Source organism: Balaenoptera ricei, chromosome 15 (assembly GCF_028023285.1).
Source record: "Balaenoptera ricei isolate mBalRic1 chromosome 15, mBalRic1.hap2, whole genome shotgun sequence".
NCBI lineage: Eukaryota > Metazoa > Chordata > Mammalia > Artiodactyla > Balaenopteridae > Balaenoptera > Balaenoptera ricei.
The window spans coordinates 40,842,773-40,867,390 of NC_082653.1; the positions used below are offsets into that span (position 1 = coordinate 40,842,773).

The window sequence follows — 24,618 nt, forward strand, 5'->3', positions numbered from 1 at the left end:
TCTGTTTGCCACATTTTCCTAGAGGGGAAACAAACCCTGCCCAAGAGAACCGAGAGCCAGGAAATGAGGCTCTGACAACTGGACTATGTCTGCCTTTTTGTTGTGTTTCTTGCTTGTTTGTGCCTACTGACCCAATAAATGGGTTTCTTTTCTAAGTGCCTGATGTTAAAGAAGCCTCCATTCAGGAGAACCATGAGGGCGAGCCTGGGAGGACTCAACAGGCTGTAAATGATTGACACTGTCCAACCAACCATGTCACCACAATGCCTTTAGATGGTGAGAGGAGAAAACAGACCTCTCTGGTGACTGGTGCATTGAGAGAATAAGAGTTGATGAGTAAACCAGAGGTGTCAGGATTAGGATGCTGCCTCACAACACCTGTGTCTGTAACAAACTACTGCATCAGACGTTAGCCCATAAAAAATGTTTCATCTCATCTTATAGCTGGAGAAACTGAGGCAAAAAGAGAGAAATATCACTTTCCCAAGGTCACATGATCAAGGTGATGCAGCTATAATGAGAAACCAAATATCCTGTCTCCCAGATTTCTGTCTTACCGGAATTCTGGATGAGTCAGTACCTCTCATTGATGTCACTGTTTTTTTTATTGTTGTTGTTGTTTTTCATTTTCACCAAGAAATTTTTTTTAATTAATTAATTTATTTATTTATTTTATTTTTGGCTGCATTGGGTCTTTGTTGCAGTACACGGGCTTCTTATTGCGGTGGCTTCTCTTGTTGCGGAGCATGGACTCTAGGCACGTGGGCTTCAGTAGTTGTGGCACGCAGGCTCAGTAGTTGTGGCGCACGGGCTTAGTTGCTCCACGGCATGTGGGATCTTCCCAGACCGAGGCTCAAACCCGTGTCCCCTGCATTGGCAAGTGGATTCCTAACCACTGAGCCACCAGGGAAGTTCCAATGTCACTGGTTTTAACATAAGGTGGGTTCTGAATTGTTTTTTTGCCATTTTTGTATAATGGTAAAATATACATTACATAAAATTGACCATTTTAACCATTTTGAAGTGTATAGTTCAGTGGCATTCACATGGCAATCATCACTACCATCCGTCACCCCAACTTTTTCCATCTTCTCCAACAGAAACTTGTACCCATTAAACAGTAGCTTCCTATCTCTCCTCCCTGTGGCCCCTGGCAACCACTTCTGAATGTTATCTTACCTCAAAAAGAAGTGTTGACTTTGACCTTGGTTTACAAACAAAAATGTAATTAGGTGCAGGAGGGAGGTGAGAAGGGGATAGACGTCAATTTGGCACAGACTGTCCTCCGTAGGAGACACCTGGGGAGTGTACAGTGGCGTGTCTGTGTGTGTGTGTGTGTGTGTGTGTGTGTGTGTGTGTATGTCTTTAAAAGATTCTCCACCTCCCTGCTGGCCTCCTAGCAGTTTGCCACTGGCTTTGCAGCCTCCTGGTTGCCTCAGTCCAGGCAAGGAGCTGGCAATCTCCTTTGTAGTTTCAGGAGCAGTTCTGTTACCATGGAGGCCACATTCTGATTTGAAGAGTGTAAAGGTAATCATTTGTTTTTAGTTTCAAAGATCTTCCCAAAAGATAGGCTGTCGCTCTTCTTCTGGAAAAGCCTGATTGGTAGGATTCCTTCAAGCACTCAGTCTGAAGTGCTTTATCCCATTCCCTCACCAGCTTCAAAACACAAGCTTGCCAAGAGCCTCTGGAGGAAAACCTGCCGCTTCCATCAATTTCACACAAATGGTTGATCCTGGAGGTGGTGCTGTTTGCAATGGAACACTTCACAATCAGAGTGACCACTGTCACAGAAAAAACTGCACAAGGAACGGGATGGTGAAAGAAGCCCAGGTAAGAGGCAATCTCTCCCCCTTACTCTGAATGACCTGAACGTTTCAATATTTGTTGTAAAGCTGTTTGAAGCTGTCCTAGCTGAAAGTTCTTGGCAGGAAGTGTTTTCTGTGTTTTGACTCTTCACTTCAGCTAATTTCAAATGCTTGGCTACTAAAAAGTTTGGATGTGGGTTAAGGAGAGAATTTCTTCTCTGTACAAGAGAGGACACACGTAGATCCAAGAGCCTTAAACCCTTAACATAAAAACATCCCTGCTAGACTTTTGTTTTCTCTCAAGCATTTTGGAGAAAACAGTTGTGAAAGCTAAAACTCTCCAGCTAAATTTCAGTCTATCAGGAAATCACAACAGACTACATTCACCATACTTCATAGGGGAAAAATAAAGGAAGTGAAAGTAAACGCTGCTGAGATTATGTGGAGTAAGTGGCATTTTCCCCTGGTACATGAAGAATGCCTCTCTGATTAAAAGGGGACTTCTTTTTGGTGTTTGGTGGGGCCTTGTCATAGCTTACAGCTTGATTTGGGGCCAAAGTCTTTCTTTGAAACTTGACATCACAAGCATTCCTTTTTAAGACACTTCAGAAAGTGCGGCTTATTGTTACAGGCTGCACACAGGAACCGAACAGACTTTGAATTGTTTTCCCATGTGATACTTTTTTTAAAATTTTTGGCTCCTGCTCTGACAGAATGTTTGAGGGGAATGTACTGAGGAGGAGGAGGAGGAGGAGGAGGAACCCAAGAAATGTTGTCAGCTCATTCAAAGAGGGAGCCGGGTCTGCAAGCTGCTTATGAACAGGCAGGCCATCGCCAGCTTCCCATTGGATGCCCAGGCCCTCTGCTCTGAACAGCAGGGGTGAGTTCACCTGCTTGGGAACAGATTAGCAGAGCCAAACAGGCAGCTTCACCGTTGCAAAATGAGAAGCTGGGCAAGGAACCTGTGCAGGAGAACCAGGGTCGGGGGTGGGGAGGTAGGGCAGTGAGATTGTTCTAAGATCACAGGACACAGGTGGGGCTGGCTGGGGGCCAGCCCGCCATTCAGTGAAGGAAATCTGTGTGTCCACTGGAATGAAAGAGTTGTGTGTGGGGGGTGGGCACTCTGGAGCCTGGGTTGTGTGTGAATAGGCTGTGGTCCCCCAAATAGGTTCCCCTCTTGACAAAAGGCATTGCCCTAGCCTTGGAATTGTCTACCAAAAACCTCAGGTCTGGCCTCTCCCAGATGAGTATAATGTGAAGAGAAAATACTCAACTCTCATTCTTTGCACGAGGGCAATCATACTAATACCCATCTATTCGTCACTGTATCGAATCAGACCACTACCACTCAAGACACTCTTTGCCCCTAAAATGGCTGTAACACTGGCCACTGGCCTTCTCACCCTCTGGACCATTCTGACCCTGAAGTCTCTCATTTGGGTAGAGATGCCGTCAAAGCCATTCTCTCTCTCTCTCTACTTTTATCTTGGTTTTATAACCACCTTCTAGTGTCTGAGGTTAGAGACTTAGCTAAATGGTTACAACCATTCCTAAGGACAAGAGCCAGGATCCTAAAGGTTCATTACTAAGTGCTCCTACAAGACTGTGGATATCTTTGGACACTGAAGCTTCCCTAAGAGCAGCAGGACATATCAGGGAGGCTACTGCCTTTTCCAACAGCTCTTTCTGAAGGAGGGACCATCCAGAACCTATTTGCTCAGATATATTTGGGTGTTACTCAGTTGAAATTGGCTCCCACTGAGAGCCTCAATTATGGCTTAAAAAGTATGTTCCAGAAAGAAGAGACCCTGCTGAGTTCTTAGTGCAGTAGGGCAGACAAGGGCCTGTTTTCCCCTCTGTGGTATGGATGAAGTTGTCTTTACTATCATGACCCTTAGTCACTGGTTTTAGGCCATTTTGCTTTGAGGACCTTAAACAAACTGAGTCTTTACCAAAAACCTTGAAGCTTGAACACAGTCCTCGTAGAACACTCACTCTTGGAACCCAGCCACCACATTGGAAGGAAGCCCAAGCAGCTCAAGAGAAGCCCAAGTAGAGAGAAACCAAGTATCCTTGCTGTGCGCCTAGGCAAGACGCAGCACCAGCTTGTAAACTGTGTGAGTCAGCTATCTTAGAAGTGGATCCTCCAGCCCTGGAGTCTATCTGTTCCAATTATACTTCATGGAGTATACATGACTTGTCCCCACAGGGCTCTGCCCAAATTACAGATTTTTTTTTTAATAAATTTATTTATTTGGCTGTGTTGGGTCTTCGTTGCTGTGCGTGGGCTTTCCCTAGTTGCGGCGAGCGGGGGCTACTCTTCATTGCGGTGCGCGGACTTCTTATTGCGGTGGCTTCTCTTGTTGCAAAGCACGGGCTCTAGGTTCGCGGGCTTCAGTAGTTGTGGCTCGTGGGCTCTAGAGCTCAGGCTCAGTAGTTGTGGTGCATGGGCTTAGTTGCTCTGCAGCATGTGGGATCTTCCCAGACCAGGGCTCAAACCCGTGTCCCCTGCATTGACAGGCAGATTCTTAACCACTGCGCCACCAGGGAAGCCCCAAATTACAGATTCTTAAGCAAACAAATGAATGTTTTTTTTTTAAGCTGGGTTTGTTTATCAGACTTTTTATTTTTAATACCTTTATTTATTTATTTATTTATTTATTTATTTATTTTTGGCTGCATTGGGTCTTCGTCGCAGTGCGTGGGCTTTCCCTAGCTGCGGCGAGTGGGAACTACACTTCGCTGTGGTGCGCGGGCCTCTCATTGCAGTGGCTTCTCTTTGTTGTGGAGCATGGGCTCTAGGCACGCGGGCTTCAGTAGTTGTGGCACGCAGGCTCAGTAGTTGTGGCTCGTGGGCTCTGGAGTACAGGCTCAGTAGTTGTGGTGCACGGGCTTTGCTGCTCTGCAGCATGTGGGATCCTCCCAGACCAGGGCTTGAACCCGTATCCCCTGCATTGACAGGCGGATTCTTAACCACTGTGCCACCAGGGAAGTCCCAAGCAAACAAATGACTGTTGTTTTAAGTATGGTGGTGGTTTGCTAAGCAACAATAAACATGTAAACACATGTATATTCTATTTCTTTAAAATGCCTAGAAAAATCATTGTACAGTCTCATTACAACCATTTTCAGTGCTTTCATTTTGAGGAAAGAGTTTGTTTTGGCCATCAATCTTTGGCAAAGATGCCTTTCCCTAAGCTTTACACTTTTGTTGTGTTTTATTTTGTGTTTTGCATAAGGACTTTATGCTTAAGATAAGTGTCTGGCTGGTAAAACCAAATACAATGAACTCAAATAACAACTATACAAAAGCACAATCATTTGAATGTTGTCAAATCTGAAGTGTAATTATTCAATCTGAGGAGGTCTGTAGTTTGTTGCCTTATCTATGAAGAAAGAGCAGGCAAAGAAGCATGTATGTGTTCTGGTTCAGATGTTTTGTTAATTAAATGAATACGTGTCTTAGAGTATATTTAATATCTGCCAATTATAAATTAATTTTATCTATTGGTTAAAGTTTCCTAGAAAATGATTCTCTTTAGAAACACAAGTAGAGGTAGATTGACGTTAACCTAATTACTCTCAAGAAATCTACTACATTTATTTTGAAGTACACTTGATTTAATCTTTCTACTAAGTATTGTCACCTTGTCTCAACTGGCCTGAACTAATGTAGTTTTACTGGAATTCTAAAGTATATCAACCTGTAAATTCATGTGAGAAGAAGTTGTTGCCACCATATTAGAAAGAAAGTCATTGGCCCAGTAATTCACAATTTAGATTAAACCTTTGGAAACAAACGAACACTATGAACATAGTTCAGAGAAGTATTCAGAATTGTTCTCCACAATGTACTTCATCCATCACAGTTCCCTCTAAATCCTGCTTCAACCAAAAGTTTTGCCACATTGAAGATCATTTGATTACAGCAGAGGTTAAGATTACAAATGCCCAGCAGGCTGGTAAGGCCTGGTGTGGACGACAGGAAGTGGTCAGCATGGGTTTACCTGAACAAAGCTCATTGTCACCATGAGAGAAAACAGGTCCTATGTTGACAGATCTTATGATTTTCAAAAGAAACTGGAAATCCAGATGGAGTGGGAGGGAGAGAGAATATCCTGATTTTTAAGTATTGGCATCTAATGCTTCAAATTTCCAATAGTGTAGAGTTCAATGAGACATTGCTACCAGCCACAGATCTGTAATCTCTGAACTATAGGCAAAAAGGATGAGAAAAATAAGAGGTCATAAATAGAGTGATTCAGGGAATTTGGATCTTCTTAATTTAGACTTACTTTATATTTTTTAAAAGCAATAGATGTATCTTACATCTTAATTTTCCTGAGTTGTTATATTAATACTTGATCCTGGAGTATGCAAGTTTTAGGAACAATTATGACCCAACCAGTTGTACTAGATTTCTCTGACCAACCCTGATTTCAAATATTAGATGACAAAATGTCGTAGAACTGATACCATTTCACTGCTCGAACTTCATCTCTCAGACTTTGTAGGAAGTGACACACAAACCTTTTGTTAGACAATGCACTCATATAGCTTGGTCACCATTATTATTCTCTAGATGTGGTATAACTGGGCCTTCAAAAGTTGCCCAGGAAAAGGCTGTGTGTAAATTATGATTATCCTGTCAACTACAACTTATACCTGACGGTTCTTTCTCTGCCATGTGGAGCTTATCTTTTTGGAAGTGAAAAATCCTTTGAGAAGCTGATAGATACTTTCTGTATTACAGAATTTTCCATGTAGAGGATTCATGTGTTCCATGACTTTCTCAGATCCCCAGGTTAAGAACTTCAGCTCTCACACTCTGCTCAGAAAAACCAACAAATCAGCCTTTCCAGAGAAGACAGGGTAAAGGGATTCATAAATTGATCTACCAAGGAAAGAAAACCAAACATAAGCCAAAGTGACTCAGACCACAAGCCCACATGTGGTATTAATTTATTTAAAAATTTATATTAGAATTTTGTACCCCACTTTATAATACTATTTTAACAATATTTATTTTACTATAAAACTACTTTTATATCCTCCTTGAAAACCTTGAGTATAAATGAACTCCCCAGGAAGATATTTCTTTCCTGGTGGCTTTTCATACCCCAGCACCCCTCAGGATTTCCCAGGGAACCACTTAAGGAAGAATGATAGCAGGAAGACAAGATTTGACATCAGCAGAATTGGGTATGAGTGCTAGCTTTGCTCCCTACTAGCTGTGCCACATTGGGGAAGTAGCGTCACAGCTCTGGTCCATACCTCACAAGGCAATGGTGAAGATTAGATGAGAGAGTGTATGTAAGGCTCCCAGTAACTATCACATGTGTAGTAGGTACTTGATAAATAGTGGCTATTATCTATTAAAGTCTGCCTGCAGCTGTTACCCCTCTACTGCTATTGTAAGAGTGTTCAGTACGATGCCTGGCACGTAATAGGTGCTCAATAAATGATAGTCTTAAATCCTTGAATTCCCTCATCCAATGGTGGCTTCATTTTACTTGGTCTGTCAGCAGCACTTGACACAAGTAATTACTCCTCCTCCTTCAAGCACTTTTCTCTCTTGGTTTCCAGGTTATGACCCTCCTATATCACCAGCTGTTCCTTTGCAGTGTCTATTCCTGGTTTTCCTCAACTCCTTGATCTTTGAACAATAAAGTGACCCAAAGCTCAGTCCTTGTACCCGTTCTCTTTTCTAACTGCAGATTTCTCCTGATGATCTGACTTTGTCTCATTACTATATGTACATGTATATATGTGCAGCTGTGTGTATGTGTGTGTGTATGTATGTGTGTGTGTGTATATATATATATATATGTCATTTCCAACTGCTTCCTTGATCTTTCGCTTGGATGACCAAAGGCATCTCCAACTTAACATGTCCAAAACTGAGCCCCCGATACTCCCTCCACTGAGCCCCCGATACTCCCTCCCTCTGTCCCTAACGTGTTTCCTTTATAGTCTTTCCCATCTCAGTAAATGACAACTCTAACCTTCCAGTGGCTCAAACCAAAAACCTGGGTATCGTTCATGACTTTTTCCTTCCGTATTCAATAAGTCAGCAAATTCATGATCCTACCTTCACAGGATATCCAGAATCTGACCACTCCTCACCTCCCCACAGCAACCACTCTGGTCTCAGCTACCACTACGTCTCACCTTGATTGTTACGGGAGCCTCATGCCTTTTCCCTGTGTCCCAGTTATTCATTACGGAATGACAACCCATCCCAAAACAGAATGACATTAAACAACCATTTTGTTATGCTCATGGATTCCACTGGGTAGGAATTCAGAAAAGACTCAGTGGAGACAGCTCTTCCCTGTTCCATGATACCTGGGGCCTCGATTGGCTGGACCTAGAAGAGCTGAGCCAGGAGGATTCACCTGCAAGATGGCGTCCTCACTACCATGTCCAAGCTGGGTCGGCTGAAAAAAAGGACAAGCCAGGACTGTGTGCAGGATTGCCTCAGACAGCTTCTACAGCAGGGAGGGCTCTAGAGAGTTTTCTAGTAAATGAAGAACTCTCATGGCCTTTTATACCCTAGCCTCAGAGCTCAGCTTCACATCTACTCTGTTGAAGCAGTCACAAACAAGCCCACCAGATTCAAGGGGATAGGACCTTCCCAACTCTTAACGGGAAGATTATTAAAGAACTCATGGTCATATTTTTAAATTGCCATAACCTGCTTCCACCCCTGCCATCCCGTCCACTACCACCAGCAAGACTATTCTCAACACAGCAGCCAGAATGATCCCGTTGAAATGATATCAAAATCTCAGTCTTCTGCCCAAATCCTTCCCATGGCTCCCATTTCACTCAGAGTAAAAGCTGCAATTCTTACATTGGCCACAAGGAGCCATGGCTTGGTCCTCACTGACTCATCTCCTGCCCCTTTTCCCAGTGCTCAGTGTATTCCAGCCACACTAGAGCCAGCAGCCCTCCATCCTCCCACCTCAGGACATTCCCACATCCTCTCCCATTTGCACTTCCCAGAAATCCAGGTGCCTGCACCTCCCTCCTTTCAAGTCAAATGTTACTCACAATCCTATTAAAATTGCAACATGCTTTCTTCCTGACTCCCTTTCCTGATCCTGCTTGGTTCTTTAGTACTTAACACCATCTACACACACACACACACACACACACACACTTGAATTTATTTCCTATCTATTGTCTGCCTCTGGCTCTAGAATGGGAACTCCACCCAGGCAGAGATTTCTATCTCACTGCCAAATCCCCAGAACCTAGACCGGAGCCTGTACACAATAGGTGCTCAATAATAGTTGTGCAATGATTAAAGACTACCTGTTTTTACTAATCTAGTGTTTGTAAGAACTCGGATTTCAGTTTGTTTTGTTTATTTTAATTGCCATTTGCTGTCCACAGGCTTGGTTCTTTAAAAGACTGAAAAGGCCCCACTCATATGATACACAAGCTTCTTGCAGATTTCAAGGTATATAATCTCTTATTAATTAATACACTAATTAATTACTAATTTATTAGTAATTTACCTACCTATTAATTAAAGGTTTCCCATCCTTTGTTGGAGAACATGACTACTATTCGCTGCCTTCTTTTTAAAAATCGCTAAATCACTAGATTTTTGTGTGACCAGGTAACTACGTGCTTTTATATCGATATCCAGATATTATGTATACTCTAAGTTTGGGGTCAGGGAACATGCTTTAAGGAGGTGGAACTTTTTGAAGGAGATGAAAATAGAAATTAAATATTATTGATTTATCCTGATGATTCTACTACCTCTTAATAGGAGATGAAATATGCCTGGATTAGAAGGAAAATGACTAATACCTCAAGGTATATAGACCTGTCATCTGGTTTTAATAAAATTCTGCATTCTCAGGGTTGAATGTCCAAGAAAAATCAGAATAATCTGCTTTCCCATTCATAACCCTGTATATGAAATGATTTTTAAAATTTCAATTAACAAACTTTTCCATCACACTATATGCTAGGAACTTTCTAAATACAAACTTATTTGATTCCCACAACCTTGTGACTTTAATACTATTACTATCCCTATTTTTTATATGAGGCAACTGGTCATAGAAAAGTTAAGTAAGTTTGTCTAAGATTAAACCTCTAGTTAGTGTAGACTGGCCCCAGGGTCTGTGTCTTTATCACTAGAAGAAAAAAAATGCCTTTTCCTCAAACATTTTATTGTGAATATTTGCAAACTTACAGAAAAATTAAAGAGTTCTACACTGAATACTCATATACCTACCACTTAGAAACTGCAATTAACATTTTACTATATTTGTTTCATCACACATTTGTCTATCTGTCCCTCTATCCAGCCATCAAACCATATGTTTGGTGCATTTCAAAGAAAGTTGGAGAATCAATAGACTTCATCCCTAAACTCTTCCACATGCAAATTATTAACCAGATTTCAATGTTTGTCCATCGTTCTTTCTTTTTTCTTCTTTTGAGACAAAATGTGCAGATATAGTTTTGACTGTGCAAAGATTTTATAAAACCGTGAGCTGAATCAAGTGTAAATTCATCTAGTGAGATGAAAGACTCAGCAGGAGGCTACCTCACTCAAGAAACTCCCCTGTTGTAAACCTATAATTCTGACGGGTTCAAGAGCCATTTTCCCTTTTTGTCTGGAGTATAATCCAGCTGGCAGGAAGGGAACTCACTGTAGAAATTCTTAAAATTCCATACCATGCCCTGTCTTCTTACACGCGGAAGAATGAGGCTCAACAAAGCTAAGTGACTGTCTCAGAGGTCACACCAGTGTGAGGCACCCTCCCCCACTCTGGTCTCTTGATACCCAGACCAAGGCCCTTTCTGGAAAGGTGCATTTGTTTCTGAAACCTCCAACCTGTGAAAGCAAACAGCCAGGGACTACAGTATTTGATGGCTCAGAGTGGTATCTGCTATTGCAAATTCTTTAGCTTCAATTTCAAAATTGATGATGCAAATTTGCATTTGTCTCATGGAAGATGTAAAGACCTCTCCTATTTCCCAAAATAAGAGCCACGTGGAGAGAGCCTCCTTCTTTGCCTATCTTAGAAAACCATGTCAGAGAAATCAGTATTAATTACAGTTAATGATTGCTGCCACACACAAGGTCCCACCATGTATTTACGCTTTTTGAAGTATTGTTAATTCTCACCTATTGCTTTCAAATTTCACGTATAAGGACCCAAGGTTCAAAGAGGTCAGATAATCACCCACACGGGTGGCATGTAATAGGAGGATTTTCTGACCCCTAATATCACATAAATTGTTGCCACCTCCTGCCGCCCTACTGTCCTAGTGAACTGAACCATCATATAGAGGTTGGGAGCAGGGCCTCCCCTTTGCACTGCCTGGGCTTGAATTTCAGCTTCACATCGGCCGCTCTATGACCTTGGACAAGCAGCTTAATCTCTCTGTACCTCAGTTTCCTTATCTGGAAGATGAGGATAATAGTAGTGCCTGCCCAATAGAGTCGTTGTAAGAAGTAAATATGGTGGCGCATGCATGGTTAGAATGATTTCTTTAAAATGCAACCAATGTTTTGCCCCTTTAACCTTCAGCATCAACTATAATGATCCTTATATCCAACGTCTCGTTGGACTCTCACAGCAATGCTGTGAAGTTTTGAGTGCTAATGACCCATTTTAGGGATGAAAAAAACAGAGCTAAGAAAAATAATGAGACCAAAGACACATGGATGATGGGGACAGAGCTGGACAAGAATCCCAGACATTTTTAACTCTAAGTTCAGGAATGTCTCAAAGGACTGGACACGTAGGTATTTTTCAAACCCTTACTCAGTGCATACAACTATGTCAACTGTTCCTTTATAAGAACAGGTAGGAAGTAAAAAAAAAAAAAAAAAATCAGCACCTCTATTCTTCAGCAGATTAATTCACAGCAAGAGGAAAAGTGCTATTTTGGTTATTACACTTACTCAGAAGAGCAGATTTGGGAGTCAGTTTTAGTAATTTTTTAAAATCTGTAAGATTCTAAAAGTCTTGCAAAATGTTAGTTTCTACCTTAGATTTCTACCTTAGAATGTTAGTTTCTACCTAAGATTATAAGAACAGGTAGGAAGTAAAAAAAAAAAAAAATCAGCACCTCTATTCTCCAGCAGATTAATTCACAGCAAGAGAAAAAGTGCTATTTTGGTTATTACACTTACTCAGAAGAGCAGATTTGGGAGTCAGTTTTAGTAATTTTTTAAAATCTGTAAGATTCTAAAAGTCTTGCAAAATGTTAGTTTCTACCTTAGATTTCCATAGCCAGGCAGCAAAGTGATTTTACGTGGCACACCAGACACAACTTCCTATAAATCTTTCTTTAAAAATCATTGACCTTTGTCTTTACATCCTTATGGCATGTAGCATGTGTACTCCCCAGAATTACCTTCTTCTGAGCCCTTGTGCAGCCTCAACTTCATTTTCAAACATGTGCCACCATGAAGGCTTGCTTCCAGACCCAGCAGGGGAGCACGAGTCAATTAATTTCTTGGTTCCTTTGCTGAGCCTCCCTGAGGCAATGACATTGATGACAAGTTAAGGATTCTTAGGTCTTGCAACATAACATGTTTCCCAGTCACCTACTCTGATAGTCTGAAAGAAACTAGGCTCCAGATCATCTCAAACACTGGAATAATCATGGCAGAAATGATCTCAGATCTCAGAGAAGCATGTTATCTCATTTTCTAGATCTTAGTGACACATTTCTCACTTAATAAAATAGAGAACAGAACTGAGGCACACTTGCCCAATATCTCAAAATGGCCAATCCAGGGCAAGACACACACCTGTCCACTGCCAGTTTCTAGAGCCTCTACACAATACTGCTTTTCATAGTACAGAATCCAAAACAAACCCCGAAGGAGCCCTTGGCAATAACAGCTTTTGCCAAACCATGCAAATAACTTAGGGGTACTTGGGAAAATCTCACAACCGACGTAAGGTTTGACGGATTGGTTTGTAAGTTTATGCAAAAGGGGCTGGCATTTTGTCTATGGGGTTATGCTTCCCATGGGTCAATTCTTCACAAAACCACTGAATCAGGTGTCTACAGACTAAGATACAGAAGTTCTCCACATAGTGACCTGGGAAAATGATACAATGGCTGAAATAAATAGGTCACGAATGTCAGTTTTCTTTTTTTAAGTGTAATATCAATCTTTATACCAATCAGATGACTCATGCTTTGCACCCAGCCATTACTTAGGACTCATAAATAATGATGGCTAAAAAAAAATGCCTGGAATTTTTAAATAGTTGATTCAGGAGTACAGGTAAAAACTAGTCAAGACTAGCACTGCTCTGGGAGAAGTTACTTTTTTTTCAACATTATATGCCACATAAGAAAAGTTAATCAGATAATTATAGCTGTGACCATGGATGTTATCAGATATTTTGGAAGCAAAGAAACAAATTGTTGTGTTGTCATACTCTTGGGGAATTGGTTGTTTGGAGACATTATGCTTACTTTCCCAAGAAGCAAAAGGTTTTCATGGAAAATCAGATATGCTCTGCCTTCCATGAACACCAAAGATTCCAGCCAAAAAAACTGTATACATTCAACTAAGCATCACCTCTTTAAGGACACATTCTGTCTTCAAAGGCAAGCAAAAGATGAGCCAGGTTATAGATTGAAGATGAACCTAGGCTGCTCTTGATGTGCATAAATTGTGAGTGGTTTTATAGGGTGACAGGCAGAGGAGGGAAGGAGGCAAGGAGAATAGGTCTGTACAGCCATGAGCCAAATCCTGATAAACACACAGGGAAGGAAGAACAATGGAATCCTCGGCAACTTTCCCTCTTTCTGGGTAGGGGGGTTTTCTGCTTCTTCAGGTTGCTGAATGGCAGGCACTCTTTGGTCCATGTTCAGGGAATGAGAAGTTTTGGTTGGGGTCCAGAGATGGTACTTCAGCATCATCAAGGTGCAAGAAGAAATTGTTTCAATTTGATTCAAAGAGAAAAGCCATTGTTTCTAATCCAAGTTCAGTCCCCTGTGCTCAGCCCACCACATTTTGTGTGCTTCCAGAGCCCCACCCTTTTTTTAATTCACCTATGAGTCATCGGCTCCCTGGCATGGGAAGGAAATGCTACAGTACACACCTCACTTCCATGGCAAAGCACGCCTCTGGTGTTGGTTCGTTTTCATGCAGCTTAGCAGACACTTTCCTTTTGATTTTTGGTCATAGGTTCAAAAGTTCAGGATCAATGGAACGAGTATGTTTCATCAAATATTCTTCTACAAGGGATACAAGAGAGACTTTACCTTATTTTATATTGGATTATAGTTGATTAACAATGGTATGTTAATTTCAGGTGTACAGCAAAGTGATTCAGTTATACATATACTTGTATCTATTCTTTTTCAAATTCTATTCCCACTTAGGTTATTACAGAATTTTGAGCAGAGTTCCCTGTGCTATACAGTAGGTCCTTGTTGGTTATTTATTTTAAATATAGCAGTGTGTATATGTCAATCCCAAACTCCCAATCTATCCCTCCACCCCCTATCCTTTTCCCCCAGTAACCATAAGTTCATTCTCTAAGTCTGTGAGTCTCTGTTTTGCAAATAAGTTCATTTGTATCATCTTTCTTAAGATTCTGCAAATAAGCGGTATCATATGATATTTATCTTTCTCAAAATTACCGACCTTACAACCATGAATCACTGTGAATCACTGGTATGTCAGGGCTCCCCGAAGACCCATTCACATGCATGGCTTTGCAGGGGGCCTTTTGAAAACACGTATCAGATCAAGTTTTTAGGCCGGCATTTGCTTACAGCTCGTCAATGGCTTCCCTTGTCAGGATCAAGCCTGTGGTCCTAAGCTCGGTTTAAGAACTCTGCACAACCTCCCCGCCGATTCATCCATTGATTCATCCAAGATTTATTGGATGCCTACTTCGTATCAGATGCCCTTCTAAGCCCTGGAGTACTAATGATGGACAAAGTGGATGGAGTTCCCCTTTTAGAACCGACCTGCAGCCATGCCTGCCCCCTCACTACCCCTGCCAGCCCACCACCCTACCCCCTTCCCTCCCCACAGTTCTTCGGGTTCTTCCTCCTGCTGGGAACACTGTGCCTCATCAACTCCTACTGACTATTCAGATCTTATTTTAAACATCATCTTCTTTAGGGAGGCCTTTCTCTTTTCCTGGACTATGTCAGATCCCGTCCTACCCACTCCATAGGTCCCTGACTTATTCTTCATTTCCCTTTTTGTAAGTGTTTGCTCTGGTCTGTATTTCCATCTAGACCAGGGGTTGGCAAACTTTCTCTGTAACAGGCCAGACAGTAAATATTTTCAGTTCTTTGAGACACGAAGTCCCTACCACAGTTACTCAACTCTGCCTTTGCAGTGTGAAAGCAGCCATGGACAGCAATAAACAAACGGGTGTCACTGTGTTCCAATAAAACTTTATTTTGAGAGAAAATAGCAAAAGCAAGGGGTAGGCCAGATCTGCCTTGTGGGCCACAATTTGCAGACCTCAGAACAACGGAACCTGCTGTGATGACAAAAATACTGTGTGACCGTCCCACCCAGTAAGGTAGCCAGCAGCCACGTGTGGTTGTCCAACATTTGAAATGTGGCTCATGCAACTGAGAACCTAAATCTCTAAATGTGTTTAACTTGAATGATTTAAGTTTGATGTAAGTAGCCACATGTGGCTAATGATTATTGTATTGGGTGGTTCACATATAGACCATCACTGTCATGAGGTCAGGGGTTCTGTCCTTCCTGGTCACCACTGTGTCACCTAGACAGAGCACAGTAGCTAGCACGGAGTATGTACTCAATATGTGTTTGTTGGATGAATGAATGAACAAATATGCCTAGAGATGATCATACTAAGTGAAGTAAGACAGAGAAAGACAAATATCATATGATATCACTTATATGTGGAATCTAAAAAAAGGATACAAGTGAACTTATTTACAAAACAGAAATAGACTCACAGATATAAAAGACAAACATGGTCACCAAAGGGGAAAGGTGGGGGGGAGGGATAAATTAGGAGTTTGGAATTAACAGATACACACTACTATATATAAAATAGATAACCAACAAGGACCTACTGTATGGCACAGGGAACTGTATTCAATATCTTGTAATAACCTAAAATGGAAAAGAATGTGAAAAAGAATATATATATGTGTGTGTATGTGTGTATAACTGAAGCACTTTGCTGAAACTAACACAACATTGTAAATCAACTCTACTGCAATTAAAAACGTAAATAAATAAAAGAAGGAAAAAAATGAACAAATGTATAAATATGGAATGACATTAGACTTCTGGGATGTTGCCACTGGAGACTTCTTGCTCTCTAATCCTGAAGTGTTGTATTTCTGTACACACGTTTTATCCCCACCTTAGTGCATGAGTTCCATGGGGATGGAAGCCGTAAGAGAAACTACCTAAATGATCCAGTGCCTAGCACAGATGCATGCACATGGCAGTCAGCCTTCCCACGAGTGTTGACAACTGCCAGTACCCACCTGGGAAGGACAAAGAGTCAGCCCCATGGCTATTTCTGAAACATGTTCCAATTTGTCACATCTCAAAGGTCTAACTTAAAGCTTCTTTCTGATTCAACCCTGGTGCTGTGGACTTGAGAAATTCAACTTCATCCTGACTTTGCCTGCTTTATAACCTTGGGGAAATTGCTTAATGCCCTGTGACTGTCTTATTAAGTGAAGATAATTCTAATTCTATTACAGCTATCCACAACCTACCTCTTAGGAATATCATGTAAGTAAATAAAATCATGGCCACAAAAGCTTTGAGCATCTCAGAGATAAGCACTGTTCTCACCTGGACTGAGAACATCATAACTGAACAAGAAGATAGTAGGTAGTAGTTAATTTCAATGGTATTAAAACAACAATGCATTGTTTTCTCTGGTTTATCAGGATAACTTCAGAAAAGCTCTGTGCCTCTCAAGTGATCCAGCTGGTTGTGAGTAAAATTAGAAGACTGCAGTCATTGCAGGGTGGTGAAGGACAGCCACTTTGTTCCAAAGTTCAATTATGTCCAACTGACTTTAGGGCCTCCACGCCAGCTGTCATCCCAGGTGGGATCCTGGGATCCTACAAATCTTTTTTCCCTGCATTTCTTTTTCACTGCTCTTTGAAACAGAAAGTCTGGCTTACCCTGCAGAGAAGACCTGTTCAATTTCAGCAGGCACTACACACCACATCTCCAAGCAGGCAACACGTGAGGTCCAGCCAGAAGTCCTTGCAAGGTCCCGTTCCTCTCATTTCTACTCACTAGCAAGTGCCCATGCTGGTTCTCCTGTCCTGGAAGGCCCTCACCTCCTTGCTCAACATTTCCCAGTCTTGGCCCCCTTTTTCCCTCTCATTCACTCAATCCTACAGCAGATTTTCATGGGGCACACTGCTAGGGACTCCATTTAGTCCCCTCCAAGCCATCCTGCCTTTTCTGTGAAACCCTGACTTCCCAATCTGGAAATGTGGAAGCTGGGACTCTTCATGGGCTTCCCTGACTTGTTCGCTAACTTCTCTGGTGGTGGATGGGAAAACCAAGATGATGGGAAAGCAACTTAGCCTCTCAGTGACTGAACTTGTGCATCACTACAAAGAAAGGTTGGAGTAGTTCATACATAAAGAAATTGTCCCCTCAAAAAGTTCCATGATTATAATCTGTCTGTCTGTCTCTCTCGCTGATTTCTGTGGTCCCTGAAGCCTAAGTCTTATAACGTACTTCTTTCTGTCATGCACCACCTAACACTCAGAGATGCTCAATAAATCAAGAATTGAATCTTTGACAACTTCACCAAATTTATTGATTGACTGATTGATTATCTCATTCCATCTTTTTTTAAATTAAAGTACAGTTGATTTACAATGTTATACTAGTTTCAGGTGTACAACATAATGATTTTATATTTTTATAAATTATACTCCATTTAAAGTTATTATAAAATATCAGTTATATTCCCTGTGCTGTACATTACATCCTTGTATCTTATTTATTTCATACATAGTAGTTTATACATCTTAATCACCTTCCCCTATCTTGCCCCTCCCCAGTGCACTGGTAACCACTAATTTGTTCTTTGTATCTATTAGTCTACTTCTGTTTTGTTATATTCATTTGTTTCATTTTTTTAGCGTCCACATATAAATGAGAATATACAGTATTTGTCTTTCTCTGTCTGACTTACTTCACTACATGTAATATCCTCCAGGTCTACCCATGTTGTTGCAAATGGCAAAATTCCATTCTTTTTTTATAGCTGAGTAATATTCTGTTATATATATATATATATATATATATATATATATATAGACACTCATACATTGGGGTACATATATCTTTTCAAATCAATGTTTTCATTTTCTTCAGATAATTACCCAGGAGTGGGACTGTTGGATCATATTGTTGTTCTATTTTTAGTTTTTTGAGGAACCTCCATACTGTTTTCCATAGTGGCTGCACCAGTTTACATTCCCCAGATTTAAATTTGAATGTTGGCCAGTGCAGACAGGTCCTGATGCACCCTTTTGCTTGGGAAGTAACTCAGTTCTCAGACTTCCTTCCAAATGCTTCTAAACAAGATTTAGACATGAAAGAATTTTAACACAATTCTTATAGTATCTATTCATTAAGGTAATACTAGATGACATAAAAAATGAGCCACCACATCTCAGTGGCATAACCCAATAGAAGTTTATTTCTCACTCATATTAAGTCTTATGGGCAGTGACAGGAAGCTGGAGGGAGAGGAGGTAAAGACTCTGCTCCACATGGTAATTCAGGGCACCAGGCTGACAAAGCTCTGCAGATGACACTGTGTGGCTTCCAAGGTCACCTTGGCCATCAGAATTCAGATGACAATAGGAGAAAGAGAAAAAGATGGATCATGAGAGAAGCTCTTGTGGGCCAGGCACAGAAATGGCACATTTCACTTCTACCAACTTCACATTGGTCAGCCGTATGGCCACGCATGTCTGCAAGGGTCGTGGGGCATGTAGCCCGGCCATGAGAAAGAGGAGAGGGAAATGGTCTGATGCACAGCCAGTCTCCACCACAATGGACAATAGTGTGAAAATATTTGAAATATTCAAAAGGCCTGAGTGAGAGATAATAAAAGCTATTATTTTTTGCAAGTGATCCTTTATTTTCTGTCCTTTTATTAAATAACTTGTCTTCCTAAAAATATTATTGTAATACAAAGTGGTAAGTGTTATAATGGTATTATGTAGTGAGAACACCTAGCCTGGATCTTTTTAAGAAATGAAGCCAGAACTGGGTCTTAAACAGTGGATATTAGGCAAGCCAAGGTGTCTATGTGTGTGGGGTGGAGGTGAGGGAGGAGGGCAGCAGAGGACAGTTAGGAAAAGGAGTAGAAACTGAAGAAATTACAGGAAAGTGGCAGCACGAAAGAAGGTTTTGGAGGGGATAAAAATCAGGGTTTGGAATGAAAGCAGCTCACCTATTTGTGACAAGATGATGAGTTAGACTAGACTGAGGCATATGAACTTCATAAAGCATTTCTAAACATTTATATCTACAAAATACATGACAGAAGGCTGTGGTTAAAATACTTATTTCTTAAAATCCCAGACAACTTTAACACATTAAGTACCCTCTCTACTAAGGTAGAGCTGTGTATTCTCATCATTCATGTATCATTCCACTTTCATGAGTTTTGGTGCTGCATCATTTTGTATAACTTCAGCCAGATCTAATTGACATTCCAAAGTATTTTAGAAGAGAAATAAATGGTAACTTTGAAACCAATAAGACTCTCAAATGTTTTAGAGTAAAAGTAGAGGATTCCACTGAGGAAAGAGTTGCTTTGAATTTTACCTGTCATTAAGGATGAAAATTAAATAAATAAATATATATATATATATATATATATATATATATACACACACACACATACATACATGCATATATATACATACACATATGTATGTATATACATATGTATTTACATGCACATACACACATACGTACATACATACACACACACAGTAAGGAATATACATATACATACATGTACATACACACACACACACACACACACACAAACACACACACACAGTAAGGAATGTATACTTACCAGTCAGAACAGGGCATTCATTAACCAATCAGAAAGGATGCTTGGGATAAACAACTGAAATGAGTATATCATGTGTACTAGATGAGCATCAGTCCCATCCCTCTCCACCAGCCTCTCATCTAGTCTACAATTCTTGTTACTCCCTTGACTGGGGATGAGAACTGATCCGACGGGATCCTTGCGTCTGCCAGTAGTGGAAGACTCAAATATAAGTAGATTAAAAATAAGATTTTGTTATTCTCACATAATAAGAATCTAGAGTTGGGAAGAGTCTAGAGTTGGGAAGAGTCTCATTAAGGACCTCAGGGCTTTCCATCTCTTCTTTCTATCAATACCATCTTTTGTGCATAACTAAATATCTTCATCTTGTGGCCACAAATGGTTGCTGCAATTCCAGATGACCCAAGCATCATGGTCTCTCTCAAGTTCAATATCTCAGCCCCCCATGCCTCTAATCCCCACCCTTCTTCCCCCTCACACTTACTGCCTCCAGTGGATCCTTGCTCTCCCGCTTCTCCCTGTGTGTAGGTACTGGCCAAGGCTCTATACCTATTCTTTCTCTTCTCTCCCAAATATTTCTCTAAAAGTAGCATCATCCATTCTAACAGTTTCCTCTAACTTCTCTACTCAGAAGATTTCATGAAAATCTGAACATTTAATAAGTGTTTACCCTGGGGCAGGTACTTTGCATATATTATCCCATTTCATTTTCAAAACAAACTTTACTAGTCCATTTTCCACTGGAGGCATTTGAGACCGAGGGAAATTAGCTGACTTGCACAATGTCTTACAGTCAGCAAGTGAAAGTGCCAGGATTTGAACCCAGGCATTCTCCCTCCTGCCTAAGTTCTCTCCACCATCATGCTCTGCCTCCCACCAACACTGGGCTCAAATGCCCCCTCCTTCAGGAAGCCACTCCTGATTGCCCAATGTGATACGGTCCCTCCATTTGTGTCACTCTTACGACGTTTACTTTTTGCTCTATGTTATGATTATGCTCGCTCCCCTCCCCCCACCACACACACAATTATGCTACCAATTCTGGGAGAAAGAGACTATATTTACTGATTTCCTATCCCCTCTAATATTAGCCTAGGACAGTGCAAAACAGACAGGCAGTAAAAGACCTGCTAATTTGAATGGAAGAGTAATCATCCTTCCAGGACATCCCAACATTGTTTATTTCTAGATGTGACAGGATTACAACACGTAAACAACCTCCAGGGTGTCACAGAGTCCCAGATGACCGGGCACTCTGGGAAAGGTGGCTCAGGATCTATTTATTTTCAACACTATGAAAGAAAAAGTAGAACATCAAAAGCTGTATTTCCAGCAGGTAGAACAAACAAAGGAAGTGCATTACAGATTACCATGCTGTGTTGACCTTGGCTAGCAAATGTATTAAGCAAGATTTAGGTTTTGTTTACTTTGATAGGACCGATTCTCATATTTCAAAAGTACTATCCAACCCCAGACTGAGAAACCTTTTCCAAGAGGTGTGACCTATTTCAATTTTAAATAAAGAATTTCGGTAAATGCGTCAATTTTCATCTGTTAAGAAAGACCTATACATTTCCAAATAATGTTGCTCTCCATGAAGGTATCTCTTTTTCTCTCTGCCAAACAAAATTACATTAAACTAAATTAAAAATAAATAAAGTTATATGTGAGAGAGTAAAGTAGGTAGCGGTTGCCGCCGACAGACATTGTTGGAAACTTCTCCTTTGTGATATAACTATCTCCCAGAACAAGTCACAGGAACAAAAAAAAAAAAGAAAGAAAGAAAGAAAGAAATAGTTACACAAGCCCAGTCTGTGCACCCAGCTGAGGGTTTTATCTGCATCTAGGTAGACAGTCTCTTATATACAGTGCAGCTTTGCCTGAGAACCAATTCAAGCAGAAAGTTCCCATTGATTTGGCCATTTATGGAGCTCAGAAATGGCTACAGGGCCAGGTAAGGAAAAGGGGAAAACCCACTGATCCTCACAGGATGGCGTTGAATGTCCTGGAAGTTTCTCTTTTTATATGTGCCTATGTGACTCAGCCATCCTCTAAGTCAGCCCAAGGGGTTCATTTGTGAGCACATTAAATCAAGGTTCTGAAGTCACCCACACTGGATGCCCTTCACTCACCCTTCTTCGTCTACGGTGCCCTTAAAATCAGGGGGTCCCAAATTTTGGTCCCAAGCTTCCTGCTCTTCTTTTTATTTTGTGCTTTATCACGTTTGCCTTTAACCGTGGCTCACGCTGGGCCTCAGAGTAGTTGAGTCCTAGATCGTATACTTCAGCCAGGCCTTTCTCTTTTCCTGCACCTCTAACTGCCCACAAATACCCCCATTTATGCAAGCAGACACCACCCCAACTCAGCAGGTCCTGTGCATACTGATTGTCTTCCCCCACAAGCAGTCCTCCTTCTAATCTCCACTTTCTTCTTACCCACATTCCTATAACACTCCTTGCAGATACTGTCATGGCCTCTTCCTTGACCTCATACCGAACCAGTCACAAAAGTTCGTCAAACCTTTTTCATGAGGCTCTCAGCCCCTTTTGCTACAGTCTGGACAACTCCAGGAAGGAAGGAAGCCCCTTGGGTATCCCCATGATGTGGAAAGAACCAGGAGGTGGATCTTAACTGGGCCAGGAAGTCACCAGGCATGCTAGAGATGGATGCAGTTCAAAGTTCACAGACAGAACAGAACCCAGGAAGGGAGCCAAACTTTCACACTAGACTAGGAAGGTTGGCCATCCATCAGACCTACGACTGGTGTGAGGGCGTAGAGGGAGGTCAAGGACTCAGGAGCAGGGACGGGGTCTGTCTCATTCATCTTGGAATTCCCAGAACCTAGCATGTTGCCGGTTCATGCAAGACATCCAATTAGTGCCCTATGTTCCCAAATACAAGGTATTTGTTATATTCGTTCCTTCACCTTCCATTCAAGACCTCATATTATGCAATGATCTCTCACTTTAATTATTTTAAACCACCCGGTAGCATTTGGGGAAGATATTAGACAAAAGCAACGTGCATTAATGTTAGCTTGGTTTGTCTGGAGAAGACACTGTTGCCAAAACTCGGCCTCTGTGCTCTGGTGCTGAATAGAAACGTGGAGACAGACTTTTGGGTGAAGTAGAAAAGAATAGCTTTATTACTTTGCCAGGCAAAGGGGGTCACGGTGGGCTAATGCCCGCCAAACTGTGTGTCCCACCCTGGAAGGGGTAGTGAGGAGTCTTACAGTGTTCAAAAAGCAGGGCATGGTCAGCTCGTGGGCATTCTTCTGACTGGTCGGTGGTGAAGTAATGAGGAATCAGCATCCTCGACCTCCTGGTTCCAACTGGTCTGGGGTCTACGTGCTTGTGGGCAGCATACAGTTAACTGCTCCCACCTGCTGGGGGCTTCAGTATCTGCAAAACAGCTCAAAGGACATGGCTCAGAATATTATCTATAGTCCTTGAGGAAGAACTAAAGGTCCTTGAGTTTGTTTATTGGTTAAAGTATTATTATTTTGTCTTGCTTGACTGTTTTCCTTTCTTTCTGCATTTTCTCACTTCTCTGATTAAATTTATTCTTTGACTAAAGATTTTCTACAGAAAAACGGCAGGTGGATGACATGGGGTGGGTCTATTCTGGGAAGGCTTCATAGGGCGCTGCTCAGTTACAACACTGGTATAATGGATAATAAGGAGTTAAGGAATTTTAATAAGATTTAATAGTATTTTGTGGGCTTTTGACTGAGCAATTCAAGTGTAAAATCTCATTATAAAAGGGCTTTTTAAAAATTACTTTAAAAACAAGTAGTATAAATAAAAAATATTCATCTATCAGATAGATTTTTTTTGATTGTCACATATTTTGTGGCTTGGGATAAAACTTCCAGGGACTGTCACACAGATTCCAAAACTACTGCATCTCAAACAGAATAGAGGAAATAAAGGCAATATAGTCTAGAAAACTGTGTTTGTGGAATCTGATGGTGCTTATAGTATGAGAGTAGCAAAAACATTATTTCTAATTAACATAATTTTTATATAATACATATAATATAATGTATATATGTATATTATATTGTATATTTTGTATACATATTGTATATTATATTGTATATTATATATATTGTATATTATATATATGTATATGTGTATATTATAGTGTATATAATACATTTAGTGTAAGCTAAATTAATAAATTAAGTATTAGTAGACATTTGACAGTTTCCTGTAAATCACTAAAAATGGTCAAAACACTTCTTATGGATCATCTCATTGGGAAATGGGTAATCCAAGGATTGTATTATATTTGTTGAATAAAAAACTGAATAAATGTACAAATATTTATTAAGGACAAAAACTTAATTAGTAGTGTTAAGAATAATTTATTCACTAATGCATTGAGCAAACATTGAGCTACTGTGTGAAAATCAATTAAGCAGGAATAAGAATGGTTTGATATTAAAAGTCTACTTTCCACTGGCATGGTGACACCTAAAATAAATGAGAGAAATATTTACTTTGACTTTTTATTATGAAAATTTTCAAACATGCAGAAAAATGAAAAAATAATGTAACAATATAACAATCGCCCACCAGTATAACCTCCATCTAGATTCAACATTTTCCCAAAATTGTATATGTATGTGTTTAATTTTTGATGAACCACTTGAAAGAAAATTAGAGCTGTTATAACACTTCACCCTCCTTAATCCTTCAGCATGC

General features: G+C 40.7%; 1 protein-coding gene across 1 annotated transcript in view; it reads left to right on the forward strand.

The window, feature by feature from the left end:
• Positions 1–1,439: 1,439 nt before the first annotated feature.
• The window catches only part of SPTLC3 (serine palmitoyltransferase long chain base subunit 3), a 127,668-nt gene continuing 104,489 nt past the window's right edge, over positions 1,440–24,618 (forward strand). Inside the window, exons 1-2 of the mRNA XM_059896098.1 lie at positions 1,440–1,527; positions 1,657–1,830. Coding sequence (XP_059752081.1) covers positions 1,723–1,830 — 108 coding nt within the window. The 5' untranslated portion in view covers positions 1,440–1,527; positions 1,657–1,722. The remainder of the gene's footprint in view (positions 1,528–1,656; positions 1,831–24,618) is intronic.